General features: G+C 47.7%; 1 protein-coding gene across 15 annotated transcripts in view; it reads right to left on the bottom strand.

Annotated features, from left to right (window-relative positions):
- Positions 1-19835, bottom strand: part of SCRIB (scribble planar cell polarity protein) — a 78732-nt gene extending 58897 nt beyond the window's left edge. For 7 of the 15 annotated variants that reach the window (XM_075269949.1, XM_075269951.1, XM_075269947.1 and 4 more), the window contains exons 1-2: positions 19539-19834; positions 558-675 (exon numbers count right to left, since the gene is read on the bottom strand). In XM_075269949.1, the coding sequence (XP_075126050.1) occupies positions 558-675; positions 19539-19697 (277 nt within the window). In that variant the 5' untranslated portion in view covers positions 19698-19834. Of the gene's footprint in view, positions 1-557; positions 676-19538 lie in introns of all 15 variants that reach the window. The other 8 variants (XM_075269941.1, XM_075269937.1, XM_075269944.1 and 5 more) reach the window with 2 other exon arrangements.
- Between the last annotated feature and the right edge of the window lie 1154 nt (positions 19836-20989).

Here is a 20989-nt window from a genome sequence, read left to right on the forward strand (position 1 = left end):
GGCGTCAGCCAGGGGCCCAGCTCAATGACACAGCTCAGTACCAGCGCCCCTCCCGTCCATGGCCATGTCTGGTACTGCAGCACAGTCACAAGCTCTGACTCTCCAGACATAGAAGAAAGCACAGAGTGTCCGCCATGGAAATCTAAGAACGCTCCGAACCGCCTCACGGACAAGCTGCGGATTTAGGGCTTTCATTTCTATGGCGTTCGCAGGATTGACGTCACGTGACTTATACACTTTGGATCGGCAATAAACTTCAATAGTTTATAGATTTTGTACCTCAGCATCGCCATCTAAGTATAAGAGGCGGGGCCCGGTCCGCAGGGGGTCCTGAGACCTCACACAGATTTAACACATTAGCAACAGGTGTCTGCTGTATAAAACAGCAGCGTCCCGGTGTTAACGGCGCCCCCCTCTGATTCTCAGCAGCGCAAAATGGCAGATAAACCCTGGTGTCAGGGCAGAATATTACTGGGGTTACCGCGACCGCTGGCGCCGCACTACACATCCCAGAGGGGCCTGCCGAGCGCTCACCTCATGGCCGCACGACCACTCACCATTGCGAGAGATGTCCAGCTCCACCAGCTGCATGAAGTTGGCCACCTCCGGGGGAAGCCGCTGGATCTCATTGTCACTCAGGCCGAGCTTCCGAAGATTCAGCAGACGGAAGAAAGGCTGAAGGAGAAAAAGACAGGAAATAAGACGCACAGTGTGAACAAGGTCCCATCTACCTGCTGGCTGGAGTGCAGAGGCCGCCCTGCTGCATGGCATTGTGATTGTTGTAGTGCAGCCACCTAATAATACAGCACACCAGGGCAGACAATGAGAGCACAAAACCCCACAATATACAACCCCCCCCCCCCATACATCATCCCTGACCCCAGGAGCTGACAATCTAATCTCTATATCACACACAATGCATCACTGCCATCATCCCTGACCCCAGGAACTGACAATCTAATCTCTATATCACACACAATGTATCAGTCCCATCATCCCTGACCCCAGGAGCTGACAATCTAATCTCTATATCACACACAATGTATCACCCCCATCATCCCTGACCCCAGGAACTGACAATCTAATCTCTATATCACACACAATGTATCACTCCCATCATCCCTGACCCCAGGAGCTGACAATCTAATCTCTATATCACACACAATGTATCACTCCCATCATCCCTGACCCCAGGAGCTGACAATCTAATCTCTATATCACACAATGTATCACTCCCATCATCCCTGACCCCAGGAGCTGACAATCTAATCTCTATATCACACAATGTATCACCCCCATCATCCCTGACCCCAGGAGCTGACAATCTAATCTCTATATCACACACAATGTATCAGTCCCATCATCCCTGACCCCAGGAGCTGACAATCTAATCTCTATATCACATACAATGTATCACTCCCATCATCCCTGACCCCAGGAGCTGACAATCTAATCTCTATATCACACAATGTATCACCCCCATCATCCCTGACCCCAGGAGCTGACAATCTAATCTCTATATCACACACAATGTATCACTCCCATCATCCCTGACCCCAGGAACTGACAATCTAATCTCTATATCACATACAATGTATCACTCCCATCATCCCTGACCCCAGGAACTGACAATCTAATCTCTATATCACACACAATGTATCACCCCCATCATCCCTGACCCCAGGAACTGACAATCTAATCTCTATATCACACACAATGTATCACTCCCATCATCCCTGACCCCAGGAACTGACAATCTAATCTCTATATCACATACAATGTATCACTCCCATCATCCCTGACCCCAGGAACTGACAATCTAATCTCTATATCACACACAATGTATCACCCCCATCATCCCTGACCCCAGGAACTGACAATCTAATCTCTATATCACACACAATGTATCAGTCCCATCATCCCTGACCCCAGGAACTGACAATCTAATCTCTATATCACACACAATGTATCACTCCCATCATCCCTGACCCCAGGAACTGACAATCTAATCTCTATATCACATACAATGTATCACTCCCATCATCCCTGACCCCAGGAGCTGACAATCTAATCTCTATATCACACAATGTATCACTCCCATCATCCCTGACCCCAGGAGCTGACAATCTAATCTCTATATCACATACAATGTATCACCCCCATCATCCCTGACCCCAGGAGCTGACAATCTAATCTCTATATCACACACAATGTATCACTCCCATCATCCCTGACCCCAGGAACTGACAATCTAATCTCTATATCACACACAATGTATCACTCCCATCATCCCTGACCCCAGGAACTGACAATCTAATCTCTATATCACACACAATGTATCACCCCCATCATCCCTGACCCCAGGAACTGACAATCTAATCTCTATATCACACACAATGTATCACTCCCATCATCCCTGACCCCAGGAACTGACAATCTAATCTCTATATCACACACAATGTATCACTCCCATCATCCCTGACCCCAGGAGCTGACAATCTAATCTCTATATCACACAATGTATCACTCCCATCATCCCTGACCCCAGGAGCTGACAATCTAATCTCTATATCACATACAATGTATCACTGCCATCATCCCTGACCCCAGGAGCTGACAATCTAATCTCTATATCACACACAATGTATCACCCCCATCATCCCTGACCCCAGGAGCTGACAATCTAATCTCTATATCACACACAATGTATCACTCCCATCATCCCTGACCCCAGGAGCTGACAATCTAATCTCTATATCACATACAATGTATCACTCCCATCATCCCTGACCCCAGGAGCTGACAATCTAATCTCTATATCACACAATGTATCACTCCCATCATCCCTGACCCCAGGAGCTGACAATCTAATCTCTATATCACACAATGTATCACCCCCATCATCCCTGACCCCAGGAGCTGACAATCTAATCTCTATATCACACACAATGTATCACTCCCATCATCCCTGACCCCAGGAGCTGACAATCTAATCTCTATATCACACAATGTATCACTCCCATCATCCCTGACCCCAGGAGCTGACAATCTAATCTCTATATCACACAATGTATCACCCCCATCATCCCTGACCCCAGGAGCTGACAATCTAATCTCTATATCACACACAATGTATCACTCCCATCATCCCTGACCCCAGGAGCTGACAATCTAATCTCTATATCACACACAATGTATCACTCCCATCATCCCTGACCCCAGGAGCTGACAATCTAATCTCTATATCACACACAATGTATCACTCCCATCATTCCTGACCCCAGGAGCTGACAATCTAATCTCTATATCACACACAATGTATCACTCCCATCATCCCTGACCCCAGGAGCTGACAATCTAATCTCTATATCACATACAATGTATCACTCCCATCATCCCTGACCCCAGGAGCTGACAATCTAATCTCTATATCACACACAATGTATCACTCCCATCATCCCTGACCCCAGGAGCTGACAATCTAATCTCTATATCACACACAATGTATCACTCCCATCATCCCTGACCCCAGGAGCTGACAATCTAATCTCTATATCACACACAATGTATCACCCCCATCATCCCTGACCCCAGGAGCTGACAATCACACACATATCCCTACATTATGCCCCGTGATGGGTGACCTCTCTCCAGTCCCTCCCCCATAGTCTGACAATACAGAACAGCTGTGTCAGCCCAGCGAGCCCCCCTCCCCCACAGAACGCTGGTGACACCTGTACCCCCCCCCCCCCCCGTGTGGCCCCCACACTGCACAGACGTCTGATAGGACATTACTACACAAATCTAGAAAATAAATGGGGGCTCTGGGTTCTATACAGAAGCCTGTTACACTGTGACAACCCCTCAGCTGAGAGCAGGCCCAGCAGGTGTAGTCAGATCCTGACACTGTGATGTAAGGAGTATCACACAGCGCCCCCTACAGGCCACACAGTGCCTATAGTGTAAGCTCCTGGGCCCGGGAGACACTGACCATACAGGACGCGACTGGAGGAGACGCTGCAGAGCCAACAATACAGGAAAGAGCAACTTCCCAAAACAGCGGGAGGAAGCAGGAAGGAATCCCGGGCCCCGGGGCCGAAGATGGAGGAGACGCCAGGGAGCCAAGAGCAGAGGACATGGGAGATACAGTATATATACCAGTGTACAGTATAGTATCCGTCTATATACACACAGACACATATACCAGTACAGGTATACAGCACAGTATATATACACACCAGTATACAGCACAGTATATATACCAGTGTACAGTATAGTATCCGTCTATATACACACAGACACATATACCAGTACAGGTATACAGCACAGTATATATACACACCAGTATACAGCACAGTATATACCAGTGTACAGTATAGTATCCGTCTATATACACACAGACACATATACCAGTACAGGCATACAGCACAGTATATATACACACCAGTATACAGCACAGTATATATACCAGTGTACAGTATAGTATCCGTCTATATACACACAGACACATATACCAGTACAGGCATACAGCACAGTATATATACACACCAGTATACAGCACAGTATATACCAGTGTACAGTATAGTATCCGTCTATATACACACAGACACATATACCAGTACAGGCATACAGCACAGTATATATACACACCAGTATAGAGCACAGTATATATACCAGTGTACAGTATAGTATCCGTCTATATACACACAGACACATATACCAGTACAGGCATACAGCACAGTATATATACACACCAGTATACAGCACGGTATATATACCAGTGTACAGTATAGTATCTATCTATATACACACACAGACACATATACCAGTACAGGCATACAGCACAGTATATATACATGCCGGTATACAGCACAGTATATACCAGTGTACAGTATAGTATCCGTCTATATACACACAGACACATATACCAGTACAGGCATACAGCACAGTATATATACACACCAGTATACAGCACAGTATATACCAGTGTACAGTATAGTATCCGTCTATATACACACAGACACATATACCAGTACAGGCATACAGCACAGTATATATACACACCAGTATACAGCACAGTATATACCAGTGTACAGTATAGTATCCGTCTATATACACACAGACACATATACCAGTACAGGCATACAGCACAGTATATATACACACCAGTATACAGCACGGTATATATACCAGTGTACAGTATAGTATCCGTCTATATACACACAGACACATATACCAGTACAGGCATACAGCACAGTATATATACACACCAGTATAGAGCACAGTATATATACCAGTGTACAGTATAGTATCCGTCTATATACACACAGACACATATACCAGTACAGGCATACAGCACAGTATATATACACACCAGTATACAGCACGGTATATATACCAGTGTACAGTATAGTATCTATCTATATACACACAGACACATATACCAGTACAGGCATACAGCACAGTATATATACATGCCGGTATACAGCACAGTATATACCAGTGTACAGTATAGTATCCGTCTATATACACACAGACACATATACCAGTACAGGCATACAGCACAGTATATATACACGCCAGTATACAGCACAGTATATACCAGTGTACAGTATAGTATCCGTCTATATACACACAGACACATATACCAGTACAGGCATACAGCACAGTATATATACACACCAGTATACAGCACGGTATATATACCAGTGTACAGTATAGTATCTATCTATATACACACAGACAAATATACCAGTACAGGCATACAGCACAGTATATATACACACCAGTATACAGCACAGTATATACCAGTGTACAGTATAGTATCCGTCTATATACACACAGACACATATACCAGTACAGGCATACAGCACAGTATATATACACACCAGTATAGAGCACAGTATATATACCAGTGTACAGTATAGTATCCGTCTATATACACACAGACACATATACCAGTACAGGCATACAGCACAGTATATATACACACCAGTATACAGCACAGTATATACCAGTGTACAGTATAGTATCTATCTATATACACACAGACACATATACCAGTACAGGCATACAGCACAGTATATATACACACCAGTATACAGCACAGTATATACCAGTGTACAGTATAGTATCCGTCTATATACACACAGACACATATACCAGTACAGGCATACAGCACAGTATATATACACACCAGTATACAGCACAGTATATATACCAGTGTACAGTATAGTATCTATCTATATACACACAGACACATATACCAGTACAGGCATACAGCACAGTATATATACACACCAGTATACAGCACAGTATATATACCAGTGTACAGTATAGTATCTATCTATATACACACAGACACATATACCAGTACAGGCATACAGCACAGTATATATACACACCAGTATACAGCACAGTATATACCAGTGTACAGTATAGTATCCGTCTATATACACACAGACACATATACCAGTACAGGCATACAGCACAGTATATATACACACCAGTATACAGCACAGTATATACCAGTGTACAGTATAGTATCTATCTATATACACACAGACACATATACCAGTACAGGTATACAGCACAGTATATATACACGCCGGTATACAGCACGGTATACAGCACAGTATATATACACGCCAGTATACAGCACGGTATATATACACGCCAGTATACAGCACGGTATATATACATGCCAGTATACAGCACGGTATACAGCACGGTATATATACACGCCAGTATACAGCACGGTATACAGCACGGTATATATACACGCCAGTATACAGCACGGTATATATACACGCCAGTATACAGCACGGTATATATACACGCCAGTATACAGCACGGTATATATACACGCTAGTATACAGCACGGTATATATACACGCCAGTATACAGCACGGTATATATACACGCCAGTATACAGCACGGTATATATACACGCCAGTATACAGCACAATATATATATATACACGCCAGTATACAGCACAATATATATACCAGTGTACAGTATAGTATCTATCTATATACACACAGACACATATACCAGTACAGGTATACAGCACAGTATATATACACGCCAGTATACAGCACGGTATACAGCATGGAATATACACGCCAGTATACAGCACAGTATACAGCACGGTATATATACACGCCAGTATACAGCACGGTATATATATACGCCAGTATACAGCACGGTATACAGCAGGGTATATATACACGCCAGTATACAGCACGGTATACAGCATAGAATATACATGCCAGTATACAGCACAGTATATATACACGCCAGTATACAGCACGGTATATATACATGCCAGAATACAGAAAAATATATATACATGCCAGTATACAGCATAGTATACAGCACAGTATATATACACGCCAGTATACAGCACAGTATACAGCACGGTATATATACACGCCAGTATACAGCACGGTATATATACACGCCAGTATACAGCACGGTATATATACACGCCAGTATACAGCACGGTATATATACACGCCAGTATACAGCACGGTATATATACATGCCAGAATACAGAAAAATATATATATACACATGCCAGTATACAGCATAGTATACAGCACAGTATATATACACGCCAGTATACAGCACAGTATATATACACGCCAGTATACAGCACAGTATATATATATATATACACGCCAGTATACAGCACAGTATATATACACGCCAGTATACAGCACAGTATATATACACGCCAGTATACAGCACAGTATATATACACGCCAGTATACAGCACAGTATATATACACGCCAGTATACAGCACAGTATATATACACGCCAGTATACAGCACAGTATATATATATATATACACGCCAGTATACAGCACAGTATATATACACGCCAGTATACAGCACAGTATATATACACGCCAGTATACAGCACAGTATATATACACGCCAGTATACAGCACAGTATAACACAGTACAGTCAATGTTATCTGTATACAAGCAGACGCAGCCCCTCCCCCGGTCACAGCTGTTATAACCTGCCGCAGGTCACACAGTTGTCAGGAATGCTGAGACACAAGCAGTAATGTCCGCCACCACTTTCCACACACCCTGAATGGCATATATATGTATACAGTACTCCTGTATAACAGTAGTATAACTCCCTCCTGTATACAGTAGCACTGAGCCACTTTCACCTCTACTCTGAGCAGGTGTCAGTCTCCACTATACAGTAGGATTGTACTCGCACATCCAATGCTGAGGTACATGTGATACCTATTACGTAATAATGGCTGACAACTCCGACAACTGCACCAGAAACACAAGCAGGTCGGAGCCTGGAATCACCTCAGAGGGCCGCACAGGTCACATGACCCGCCTCAGCCAATCAGCAGCACTGAAAAGGGTCATGTGACACACACAGCCGTGACTGACTGAGGGGGATCATGTGACACGTCAGGTGACTCCACAGAACCCGGAAGGGGTTTGGTCTCTGCCCCTCAGTACAGGGACCCGAGGGGCCACAGGGGGGCGTCAGTGTCAGTCACAGGTACCAGGGCCCCCTCATAGTAACAGCTGTATCATCTCTGACCCACAACCTGTCACAGCTGAGGGGTTGTCACAGTGTAAATGGTCAGCAGGCAGAGATACAGAATAGTGTGTACCAGGCCCGAGGCGGGATTTACACAGGACTGCCATTAACCCCTGCCATACCACAGCCCATTCATATAACATCCCCCTACACTACAGGGGCGGCCGGGCGTGAACTCTGATCTATTGTGTGTGTGACCCCCCCAGTCATAGCGCGGAGGTCACAGGACACAACAGAAGAGATACTACAAGACATGGCAGGAGAACCGCACCAATATCTATAAACAGCTCCGCTGCTCAATGTATGGAAGCCAAGGGATAGAACCTGTCTGCCTGGCACAGCTGAGGACTTGTTACACTGTATCAGAGACTGCTAACAGCAGGGGGCACAGAGGATGACTCCCAGGGATTTGTAGCTGTGCCCCATGTAATAGATGACAGATGGGGCGTCAGGACTTCTGCACAAGCTACAATCAGGCACAGGAGCAGAAGAGGTTTGTCACTCAGGGGCGCAGAAACGTATACACCAAACTGTCCTAGACCATTGTACAGACAGGGATGGAGATGCTGCAGCAGCTGGAGGAGGTGGGAAGTGAATTCCAAGAATGCAGAAAGGCCTCTTCCTCATTCCACAATTCTGGACATTTCCTTCCCTTTCCCAGAGCCAAAAACAAACCCCGAGCGCTGCAGCAGCTGTAACAGAGACGACCACAGAGAGGCGCAAAGACCGAAAGAAACAGAGAAGGACCACGGCGAACAAGAACCTGACATGGCTGATAGCAGATAGTAATAGATTGTATTCCCCTGTCCTACAGTCGGCCTCTCCTCTCCTGACATGGCTGATAACAGATAGTAATAGATTGTATTCTCCTGTACTACAGTCGGCCTCTCCTCTCCTGACATGGCTGATAACAGATAGTAATAGATTGTATTCTCCTGTCCTACAGTCGGCCTCTCCTCTCCTGACATGGCTGATAACAGATAGTAATAGATTGTATTCTCCTGTCCTACAGTCGGCCTCTCCTGACATGGCTGATAACAGATAGTAATAGATTGTATTCCCCTGTCCTACAGTCGGCCTCTCCTCTCCTGACATGGCTGATAACAGATAGTAATAGATTGTATTCTCCTATCCTACAGTCGGCCTCTCCTGACGTGGCTGATAACAGATAGTAATAGATTGTATTCCCCTGTCCTACAGTCGGACTCTCCTGACATGGCTGATAACAGATAGTAATAGATTGTATTCTCCTGTACTACAGTCGGCCTCTCCTGACATGGCTGATAACAGATAGTAATAGATTGTATCCCCTGTCCTACAGTCGGCCTCTCCTCTCCTGACATAGCTGATAACAGATAGTAATAGATTGTATTCCCCTGTCCTACAGTCGGCCTCTCCTGACATGGCTGATAAAAGATAGTAATAGATTGTATTCCCCTGTCCTACAGTCGGCCTCTCTCCTCCTGACATGGCTGATACCAGATAGTAATAGATTGTATTCCCCTGTCCTACAGTCGGCCTCTCCTCTCCTGACATGGCTGATAACAGATAGTAATAGATTGTATTCCCCTGTCCTACAGTCGGCCTCTCCTCTCCTGACATGGCTGATAACAGATAGTAATAGATTGTATTCTCCTGTCCTACAGTCGGCCTCTCTCCTCTCCTGACATGGCTGATAACAGATAGTAATAGATTGTATTCCCCTGTCCTACAGTCGGACTCTCCTGACATGGCTGATAACAGATAGTAATAGATTGTATTCCCCTGTCCTACAGTCGGACTCTCCTGACATGGTTGATAACAGATAGTAATAGATTGTATTCTCCTGTACTACAGTCGGCCTCTCCTGACATGGCTGATAACAGATAGTAATAGATTGTATCCCCTGTCCTACAGTCGGCCTCTCCTCTCCTGACATGACTGATAACAGATAGTAATAGATTGTATTCCCCTGTCCTACAGTCGGCCTCTCTCCTCCTGACATGGCTGATAACAGATAGTAATAGAATGTATTCCCTTGTCCTACAGTCGGCCTCTCTCCTCCTGACATGGCTGATAACAGATAGTAATAGATTGTATTCTCCTGTCCTACAGTCGGCCTCTCCTCTCCTGACATGGCTGATAACAGATAGTAATAGATTGTATTCCCCTGTCCTACAGTCGGCCTCTCCTCTCCTGACATGGCTGATAACAGATAGTAATAGATTGTATTCCCCTGTCCTACAGTCGGCCTCTCCTCTCCTGACATGGCTGATAACAGATAGTAATAGATTGTATTCCCCTGTCCTACAGTCGGCCTCTCCTGACATAGCTGATAACAGATAGTAATAGATTGTATTCCCCTGTCCTACAGTCGGCCTCTCCCCTCCTGACATGGCTGATAACAGATAGTAATAGATTGTATTCTCCTGTCCTACAGTCGGCCTCTCCTCTCCTGACATGGCTGATAACAGATAGTAATAGATTGTATTCTCCTGTCCTACAGTCGGCCTCTCCTGACACGACTAATGTAGACCTGACTAACAATCTAGCATCAATACTCGTCACGTGATCGCTACGGTTTGAGTTTCTGAGAGCGGGTGACATTGGGTGATCATCGAACATGACACTTGGGGGAATTGGACATAATTTGCAATGTTATTTGTGATGTGATCGTTATTTTGCCATTTACCAAAAAAATACGTGTGTGATCGCTGACGCCTGGCGCAGTACAGACCGCCCTTCACGATTGCATCTTCCTGTGGGGTGGTGGGCACAGGGGCTTCAGGGTGATGAGTGCACACAGGGCACTGAGGGGTTAGCAGTCAAACTCTGAGAACAAAGGCCGCCTGTGAGACATCTCACCAGGAGCGCTGCCAAATATCAAACGGGCGACACTATAACTACTACACCATGTCACCCATCACACCCAGACATGGGGCGGTGGGAACCCCGCCCCCCAGTTCCTGGACCCGCCTCACACAGGGCACAGAGAACAAGTTCACCCTGTAAGACCAAACCGGCTGTTATTACACTGGGTGAACCGGATGGGCACAAAGTGGAGAGAGGGCAGCTCGCCCTAAAACACCCTAAAAGTAAACATAACACCCTGAGCCCACACAGGGCATAGCAGCAACAAACAGGGGCCGAATGGACCCTCTCATTGGGCACAAGGCGACAATGCAGTGTAGGGGGCACAAGGCAGTGATTTGAAACTAGGCAGCAAAGAGCTTGTAAAGTATTTTATTCGCAGGTGTCAGCCAAACAGCAACAGCCAAGCCCTTCTGACCAGAGATATAGCAGGAGCCGGGACATGAATCAGTGCAATTACCAGGGCAGAGCCAGACACACAGCGGGCACTGGAACCTGTGCGGCCACAATCTTACATCATCAGTGTCAGTGTACCTTCCTGACATGGCTGATAACAGATAGTAATAGATTGTATTCCCCTGTCCTACATTCGGCCTCTCCTCTCCTGACATGGCTGATAACAGATAGTAATAGATTGTATTCTCCTGTCCTACAGTCGGCCTCTCCTGACATGGCTGATAACAGATAGTAATAGATTGTATTCCCCTGTCCTACAGTCGGACTCTCCTCTCCTGACATGGCTGATAACAGATAGTAATAGATTGTATTCTCCTGTCCAACAGTCGGCCTCTCCTGACATGGCTGATAACAGATAGTAATAGATTGTATTCCCCTGTCCTACAGTCGGCCTCTCCTCTCCTGACATGGCTGATATCAGATAGTAATAGATTGTATTCCCCTGTCCTACAGTCGGCCTCTCCCCTCCTGACATGTCTGATAACAGATAGTAATAGATTGTATTCTCCTGTCCTACAGTCGGCCTCTCCTGACATGGCTGATAACAGAGAGTAATAGATTGTATTCCCCTGTCCTACAGTCGGTCTCTCCTCTCCTGACATGGCTGATAACAGATAGTAATAGATTGTATTCTCCTGTCCTACAGTCGGCCTCTCCTGACATGGCTGATAACAGATAGTAATAGATTGTATTCTCCTGTCCTACAGTCGGCCTCTCCTGACATGGCTGATAACAGATAGTAATAGATTGTATTCTCCTGTCCTACAGTCGGCCTCTCCTGACATGGCTGATAACAGATAGTAATAGATTGTATTCTCCTGACCTACAGTCGGCCTCTCCTGACATGGCTGATAACAGATAGTAATAGATTGTATTCTTCTGTCCTACAGTCGGCCTCTCCTCTCCTGACATGGCTGATAACAGACAGTAATAGATTGTTTTCCCCTGTCCAACAGTCGGCCTCTCCTCTCCTGGCTGATAACAGATAGTAATAGATTGTATTCCCCTGTCCTACATTCGGCCTCTCCTCTCCTGACATGGCTGATAACAGATAGTAATAGATTGTATTCTCCTGTCCTACAGTCGGCCTCTCCTGACATGGCTGATAACAGATAGTAATAGATTGTATTCCCCTGTCCTACAGTCGGACTCTCCTCTCCTGACATGGCTGATAACAGATAGTAATAGATTGTATTCTCCTGTCCAACAGTCGGCCTCTCCTGACATGGCTGATAACAGATAGTAATAGATTGTATTCCCCTGTCCTACAGTCGGCCTCTCCTGACATGGCTGATAACAGATAGTAATAGATTGTATTCCCCTGTCCTACAGTCGGCCTCTCCTCTCCTGACATGGCTGATATCAGATAGTAATAGATTGTATTCTCCTGTCCTACAGTCGGCCTCTCCCCTCCTGACATGTCTGATAACAGATAGTAATAGATTGTATTCTCCTGTCCTACAGTCGGCCTCTCCTGACATGGCTGATAACAGAGAGTAATAGATTGTATTCCCCTGTCCTACAGTCGGCCTCTCCTCTCCTGACATGGCTGATAACAGATAGTAATAGATTGTATTCTCCTGTCCTACAGTCGGCCTCTCCTGACATGGCTGATAACAGATAGTAATAGATTGTATTCTCCTGTCCTACAGTCGGCCTCTCCTGACATGGCTGATAACAGATAGTAATAGATTGTATTCCCCTGTCCTACAGTCGGACTCTCCTCTCCTGACATGGCTGATAACAGATAGTAATAGATTGTATTCTCCTGTCCAACAGTCGGCCTCTCCTGACATGGCTGATAACAGATAGTAATAGATTGTATTCCCCTGTCCTACAGTCGGCCTCTCCTGACATGGCTGATAACAGATAGTAATAGATTGTATTCCCCTGTCCTACAGTCGGCCTCTCCTCTCCTGACATGGCTGATATCAGATAGTAATAGATTGTATTCCCCTGTCCTACAGTCGGCCTCTCCCCTCCTGACATGTCTGATAACAGATAGTAATAGATTGTATTCTCCTGTCCTACAGTCGGCCTCTCCTGACATGGCTGATAACAGAGAGTAATAGATTGTATTCCCCTGTCCTACAGTCGGCCTCTCCTCTCCTGACATGGCTGATAACAGATAGTAATAGATTGTATTCTCCTGTCCTACAGTCGGCCTCTCCTGACATGGCTGATAACAGATAGTAATAGATTGTATTCTCCTGACCTACAGTCGGCCTCTCCTGACATGGCTGATAACAGATAGTAATAGATTGTATTCTTCTGTCCTACAGTCGGCCTCTCCTCTCCTGACATGGCAGATAACAGATAGTAATAGATTGTATTCCCCTGTCCTACAGTCGGCCTCTCCTCTCCTGACATGGCAGATAACAGATAGTAATAGATTGTATTCCCCTGACCTACAGTCGGCCTCTCCTGACATGGCTGATAACAGATAGTAATAGATTGTATTCCCCTGTCCTACAGTCGGCCTCTCCTCTCCTGACATGGCTGATAACAGATAGTAATAGATTGTATTCCCCTGTCCTACAGTCGGCCTCTCCTCTCCTGACATGGCTGATAACAGATAGTAATAGATTGTATTCCCCTGTCCTACAGTCGGCCTCTCCTCTCCTGACATGGCTGATAACAGACAGTAATAGATTGTATTCCCCTGTCCAACAGTCGGCCTCTCCTCTCCTCTCCTGGCTGATAACAGATAGTAATAGATTGTATTCTCCTGTCCTACAGTCGGCCTCTCCTGACATGGCTGATAACAGATAGTAATAGATCGCATTCCCCTGTCCTACAGTCGGCCTCTCCTCTCCTGGCTGATAACAGATAGTAATAGATTGTATTCCCATCCTACAGTCGGCCTCTCCTGACATGGCTGATAACAGATAGTAATAGATTGTATTCTCCTGTCCAACAGTCGGCCTCTCCTGACATGGCTGATAACAGATAGTAATAGATTGTATTCCCCTGTCCTACAGTCGGACTCTCCTCTCCTGACATGGCTGATAACAGATAGTAATAGATTGTATTCTCCTGTCCTACAGTCGGCCTCTCCTCTCCTGACATGGCTGATAACAGATAGTAATAGATTGTATTCACCTGTCCTACAGTCGGCCTCTCCTGACATGGCTGATAACAGATAGTAATAGATTGTATTCCCCTGTCCTACAGTCGGCCTCTCCTGAGATGGCTGATAACAGATAGTAATAGATTGTATTCCCCTGTCCTACAGTCGGCCTCTCCTGACATGGCTGATAACAGATAGTAATAGATTGTATTCCCCTGTCCTACAGTCGGCCTCTCCTGACATGGCTGATAACAGATAGTAATAGATTGTATTCCCCTGTCCTACAGTCGGCCTTTCCTGACATGGCTGATAACAGATAGTAATAGATTGTATTCCCCTGTCCTACAGTCGGCCTCTCCTCTCCTGACATGGCTGATAACAGATAGTAATAGATTGTATTCTCCTGTCCTACAGTCGGCCTCTCCTCTCCTGACATGGCTGATAACAGATAGTAATAGATTGTATTCCCCTGTCCTACAGTTGGCCTCTCCCCTCCTGACATGGCTGATAACAGATAGTAATAGATTGTATTCCCCTGTCCTACAGTTGGCCTCTCCCCTCCTGACATGGCTGATAACAGATAGTAATAGATTGTATTCCCCTGTCCTACAGTCGGCCTCTCCTCTCCTGACATGGCTGATAACAGATAGTAATAGATTGTATTCCCCTGTCCTACAGTCGGCCTCTCCTCTCCTGACATGGCTGATAACAGATAGTAATAGATTGTATTCCCCTGTCCTACAGTCGGCCTCTCCTGTCCTGACATGGCTGATAACAGATAGTAATAGATTGTATTCCCCTGTCCTACAGTCGGCCTCTCCTCTCCTGACATGGCTGATAACAGATAGTAATAGATTGTATTCTCCTGTCCTACAGTCGGCCTGTCCTCTCCTGACATGGCTGATAACAGATAGTAATAGATTGTATTCTCCTGTCCTACAGTCGGCCTCTCCTCTCCTGACATGACTGATAACAGATAGTAATAGATTGTATTCTCCTGTCCTACAGTCGGCCTCTCCTCTCCTGACATGGCTGATAACAGATAGTAATAGATTGTATTCCCCTGTCCTACAGTCGGCCTCTCCTCTCCTGACATGGCTGATAACAGATAGTAATAGATTGTATTCTCCTGTCCTACAGTCGGCCTGTCCTCTCCTGACATGGCTGATAATAGATAGTAATAGATTGTATTCTCCTGTCCTACAGTCGGCCTCTCCTCTCCTGACATGGCTGATAACAGATAGTAATAGATTGTATTCTTCTGTCCTACAGTCGGCCTCTCCTCTCCTGACATGGCTGATAACAGATAGTAATAGATTGTATTCTTCTGTCCTACAGTCGGCCTCTCCTCTCCTGACATGGCTGATAACAGATAGTAATAGATTGTATTCTCCTGTCCTACAGTCGGCCTCTCCTGACATGGCTGATAACAGATAGTAATAGATTGTATTCTCCTGTCCTACAGTCGGCCTCTCCTCTCCTGACATGGCTGATAACAGATAGTAATAGATTGTATTCCCCTGTCCTACAGTCGGCCTTTCCTGACATGGCTGATAACAGATAGTAATAGAATGTATTCCCCTGTCCTACAGTCGGCCTCTCCTGACATGGCTGATAACAGATAGTAATAGATTGTATTCTCCTGTCCTACAGTCGGCCTCTCCTGACATGGCTGATAACAGATAGTAATAGATTGTATTCCCCTGTCCTACAGTCGGCCTCTCCTCTCCTGACATGGCTGATAACAGATAGTAATAGATTGTATTCTCCTGTCCTACAGTCGGCCTCTCCTCTCCTGACATGGCTGATAACAGATAGTAATAGATTGTATTCCCCTGTCCTACAGTCGGCCTCTCCTCTCCTGACATGGCTGATAACAGATAGTAATAGATTGTATTCTCCTGTCCTACAGTTGGCCTCTCCTGACATGGCTGATAACAGATAGTAATAGATTGTATTCCCCTGTCCTACAGTTGGCCTCTCCTCTCCTGACATGGCTGATAACAGATAGTAATAGATTGTATTCCTCTGTCCTACAGTTGGCCTCTCTCCTCCTGACATGGCTGATAACAGATAGTAATAGATTGTATTCCCCTGTCCTACAGTCGGCCTCTCCTCTCCTGACATGGCTGATAACAGATAGTAATAGATTGTATTCCCCTGTCCTACAGTCGGCCTTTCCTGACATGGCTGATAACAGATAGTAATAGCGTCCACCTCTCTGTAGTGTATATCTAATACTCTACTTGTCAGGTACACAGATGAGAAAAGATGGCGGCAGGTTGGGGTGACACAGGTGTTGCACTTATGCTGTGACTTGCCCCGCCCTCCTGTACATTCCTCCTGGATATTTGGTTCCTCCAGTATAATATAACTACAGGGCACATTATTATTATACAGATGTTGCGTTAGTGAGCGGAGTCCCTCTGATGAGATAATAATGTGGTTGTGCAGCACAGAGGGGACTCCGCTCATAGGGCGCCATCCACACACACATCTCTGCTGAGACAAATCCCTGGCTCAGAGGTCGCTGATCTGCTCCGACCAACGCACTGATCATCAGTGTCAGCCAGATCTCTGCACAACCACAACATCACATCATCAGTAAGCGGCAACACGGCTCTGTGGTTAATACTGCAGCCTTGCAGCGATGGAGTCCTGGATTTGAATCCTGCCAAGTACAACATCTGCAAGGAGTTTGTATGTTTCCCCGTGTACATTGCGAGGCCTGAGCTCTCTGGACCTATAAGCTCACAATCTACATTACACAAGGAATCCATTAATTAAAATAAATAAAATCACAGACGTCAGTGTCGGCCACAAAAATAAATCAGAGACAACCAGCTCCGCTCCAGTATATGACGCCGTCCTCCATGATGCCCCCGACCCCACAGTGTGTACCCTGCAGCAGCAGCACAAGTCACCCAGCCCCTCTGCTGCCCCCTCCATCCTCGCTCTGTCACTTGTACCGGCCGCTATGTCCCCGAGGTCTCTGCTCTCTACAGTATCAGCCCTTCTCACTGCACTGTCTATATTGCCCCTGGTACTTACCCCTCTGCCCTCCCATCCTGCCCCTGGTACTTACACCTCTGCCCTCCCATCCTGCCCCTGGTACTTACCCCTCTGTCCTCCCATCCTGCCCCTGGTACTTACCCCTCTGCCCTCCCATCCTGCCCCTGGTACTTACCCCTCTGCCCTCCCATCCTGCCCCTGGTACTTACCCCTCTGTCCTCCCATCCTGCCCCTGGTACTTACCCCTCTGTCCTCCCATCCTGCCCCTGGTACTTACCCCTCTGTCCTCCCATCCTGCCCCTGGTACTTACCCCTCTGTCCTCCCATCCTGCCCCTGGTACTTACCCCTCTGTCCTCCCATCCTGCCCCTGGTACTTACCCCTCTGCCCTCCCATCCTGCCCCTGGTACTTACCCCTCTGTCCTCCCATCCTGCCCCTGGTACTTACCCCTCTGTCCTCCCATCCTGCCCCTGGTACTTACCCCTCTGTCCTCCCATCCTGCCCCTGGTACTTACCCCTCTGCTCCTGGTAGTTGCCCCTCCACAGTATCCAACCCTCTGTCCCCTTTATCCTGCCCCTGGTACTTACCCCTCTGTCCTCCCATCCTGCCCCTGGTACTTACCCCTCTGTCCTCCCATCCTGCCCCTGGTACTTACCCCTCTGTCCTCCCATCCTGCCCCTGGTACTTACCCCTCTGTCCTCCCATCCTGCCCCTGGTACTTACCCCTCTGTCCTCCCATCCTGCCCCTGGTACTTACCCCTCTGTCCTCCCATCCTGCCCCTGGTACTTACCCCTCTGTCCTCCCATCCTGCCCCTGGTACTTACCCCTCTGTCCTCCCATCCTGCCCCTGGTACTTACCCCTCTGTCCTCCCATCCTGCCCCTGGTACTTACCCCACTGTCCTCCCATCCTGCCCCTGGTACTTACCCCACTGTCCTCCCATTCTGCCCCTGGTACTTACCCCTCTGTCCTCCCATCCTGCCCCTGGTACTTACCCCTCTGTCCTCCCATCCTGCCCCTGGTACTTACCCCTCTGTCCTCCCATCCTGCCCCTGGTACTTACCCCTCTGTCCTCCCATCCTGCCCCTGGTACTTACCCCTCTGTCCTCCCATCCTGCCCCTGGTACTTATCCCTCTGTTCTCCCATCCTGCCCCTGGTACTTATCCCTCTGTTCTCCCATCCTGCCCCTGGTACTTACCCCTCTGTTCTCCCATCCTGCCCCTGGTACTTACCCCTCTGCAGTATCCAGCCCTCTGTCCCCTTTATCCTGCCCCTGGTACTTACCCCTCTACTCTCCCATCCTGCCCCTGCTACTTACCCCTCCACAGTATCCAGCCCTCTGTCCCCTTTATCCTGGTAGTTACCCCTCTGTCCTCCCATCCTGCTCCTGGTACTTACCCCTCTGCCCCTGGTACTTACCCCTCCCCATTACCTGCCCCTCTGTCCCCTTTATCCTGGTAGTTACCCCTCTGCCCTCCCCATTACCTGCCCCTCTGTCCCCTTTATCCTGGTAGTTGCCCCTCTGCCCTCCCCATTACCTGCCCCTCTGTCCCCTCCCTCACCTTAGGCAGCTCCCGCAGTTGGTTGGAGTCCAGCAGCAGCTCCTCCAGGCTGCGACTATATCGGTAGATCTCGTCGGGCACGCTGTGCAGGGAGCAGTGCCGCTTGTCCACAGACTCCACATGCCGGTTACAGCGCCACAGCGGGATGCACTTCAGCATGGTGCCCGTCCGGCCGCCCCCCGGGTCACCGCCCGCCGATCACACCCGAGATCCCAACCCGCGGGTCACCACACACAGCTAAGGGACGCGGCCCGCCGCCAAGCCTGCCGGGAGCTGTAGTCAGTGGCTGCCTGTACCCAGCGGAGAACTACACATCCCGTCATGCCCCAGGAGATGAGCTCAATGCACGCCGGGAGTTGTAGTCTTTACTCTCGGCCGCCGGCGGTCAGTGCGCACGCTCAGGACTATACCTCCCAGCATGCCTCAGTACGGGAGCGCAAGGGACGCCGGATGCTGTAGTCAGACGTCCTCACTATCAGACCTGACTTGCCCAGCGCAGGACTACATCTCCCGGCATGCCTAACCGCTCACTTCCGTACACAAATGGAAGTTACGTCACGGCGGCGTCATCGTCCCAGTTTAGTAGTAAATTTCCCAGAAACCCCCGCGGCTGCTCCCAGTGCAGGACGGGAAGGGAGGAGGTTTTGTCTGTCCGCCCCTGTGTTGTCTGCCTGCTCTGTAGACTACATGTCCCGGCAAGCCTCAGGCGGCAGACGCAGACAGCCGTGACATGCCCCTCCCCTTCTTAAAGGGGACGTCCAGCACAAGTTGTCACTGGTTTAACATGGAGAGGTGACAGCAGAGAGTCACAGTAATAAGCTGAAATAATCACACAAGGCTCCGCCTGTCATGTCTGTTACATTCCTCTCCATGCACTTTGTGTCTGTGGTCGGTCAGGTGCTCTCTGAACATCTGGATGGAACAGTCTTAGATTTCACAGTCCACCCATTCTGGAATGGACCAGTCTGACGTGCACCCCTCCCCCTCCCGTCTGAACCCCACTCTTGGGTAGACAAGTTTGAAATGCTTCTCTGCCAGATGCTCCCCCCTGGTAAGAGATGGACTGGTCAGAGTCATGGCATCCCTAGTTTTGAATGGACCAGTCTGAGAAACTGTCCCCTGGTTTTGTATGGATTGGTCTGAGATGCTCCCCTGTTATTGCATGGACCGGTCCTGGGATGCTCCCCTGTTATTGCATGGACCGGTCCTGGGATGCTCCCCCGTTATTGCATGGACCGGTCCTGGGATGCTCCCCCGTTATTGCATGGACCGGTCCTGGGATGCTCCCCCGTTATTGCATGGACCGGTCCTGGGATGCTCCCCCGTTATTGCATGGACCGGTCCTGGGATGCTCCCCCGTTATTGCATGGACCGGTCCTGGGATGCTCCCCCGTTATTGCATGGACCGGTCCTGGGATGCTCCCCCGTTATTGCATGGACCGGTCCTGGGA

The sequence above is a fragment of the Leptodactylus fuscus genome, chromosome 4 (genome assembly GCF_031893055.1).
Source record: "Leptodactylus fuscus isolate aLepFus1 chromosome 4, aLepFus1.hap2, whole genome shotgun sequence".
NCBI lineage: Eukaryota > Metazoa > Chordata > Amphibia > Anura > Leptodactylidae > Leptodactylus > Leptodactylus fuscus.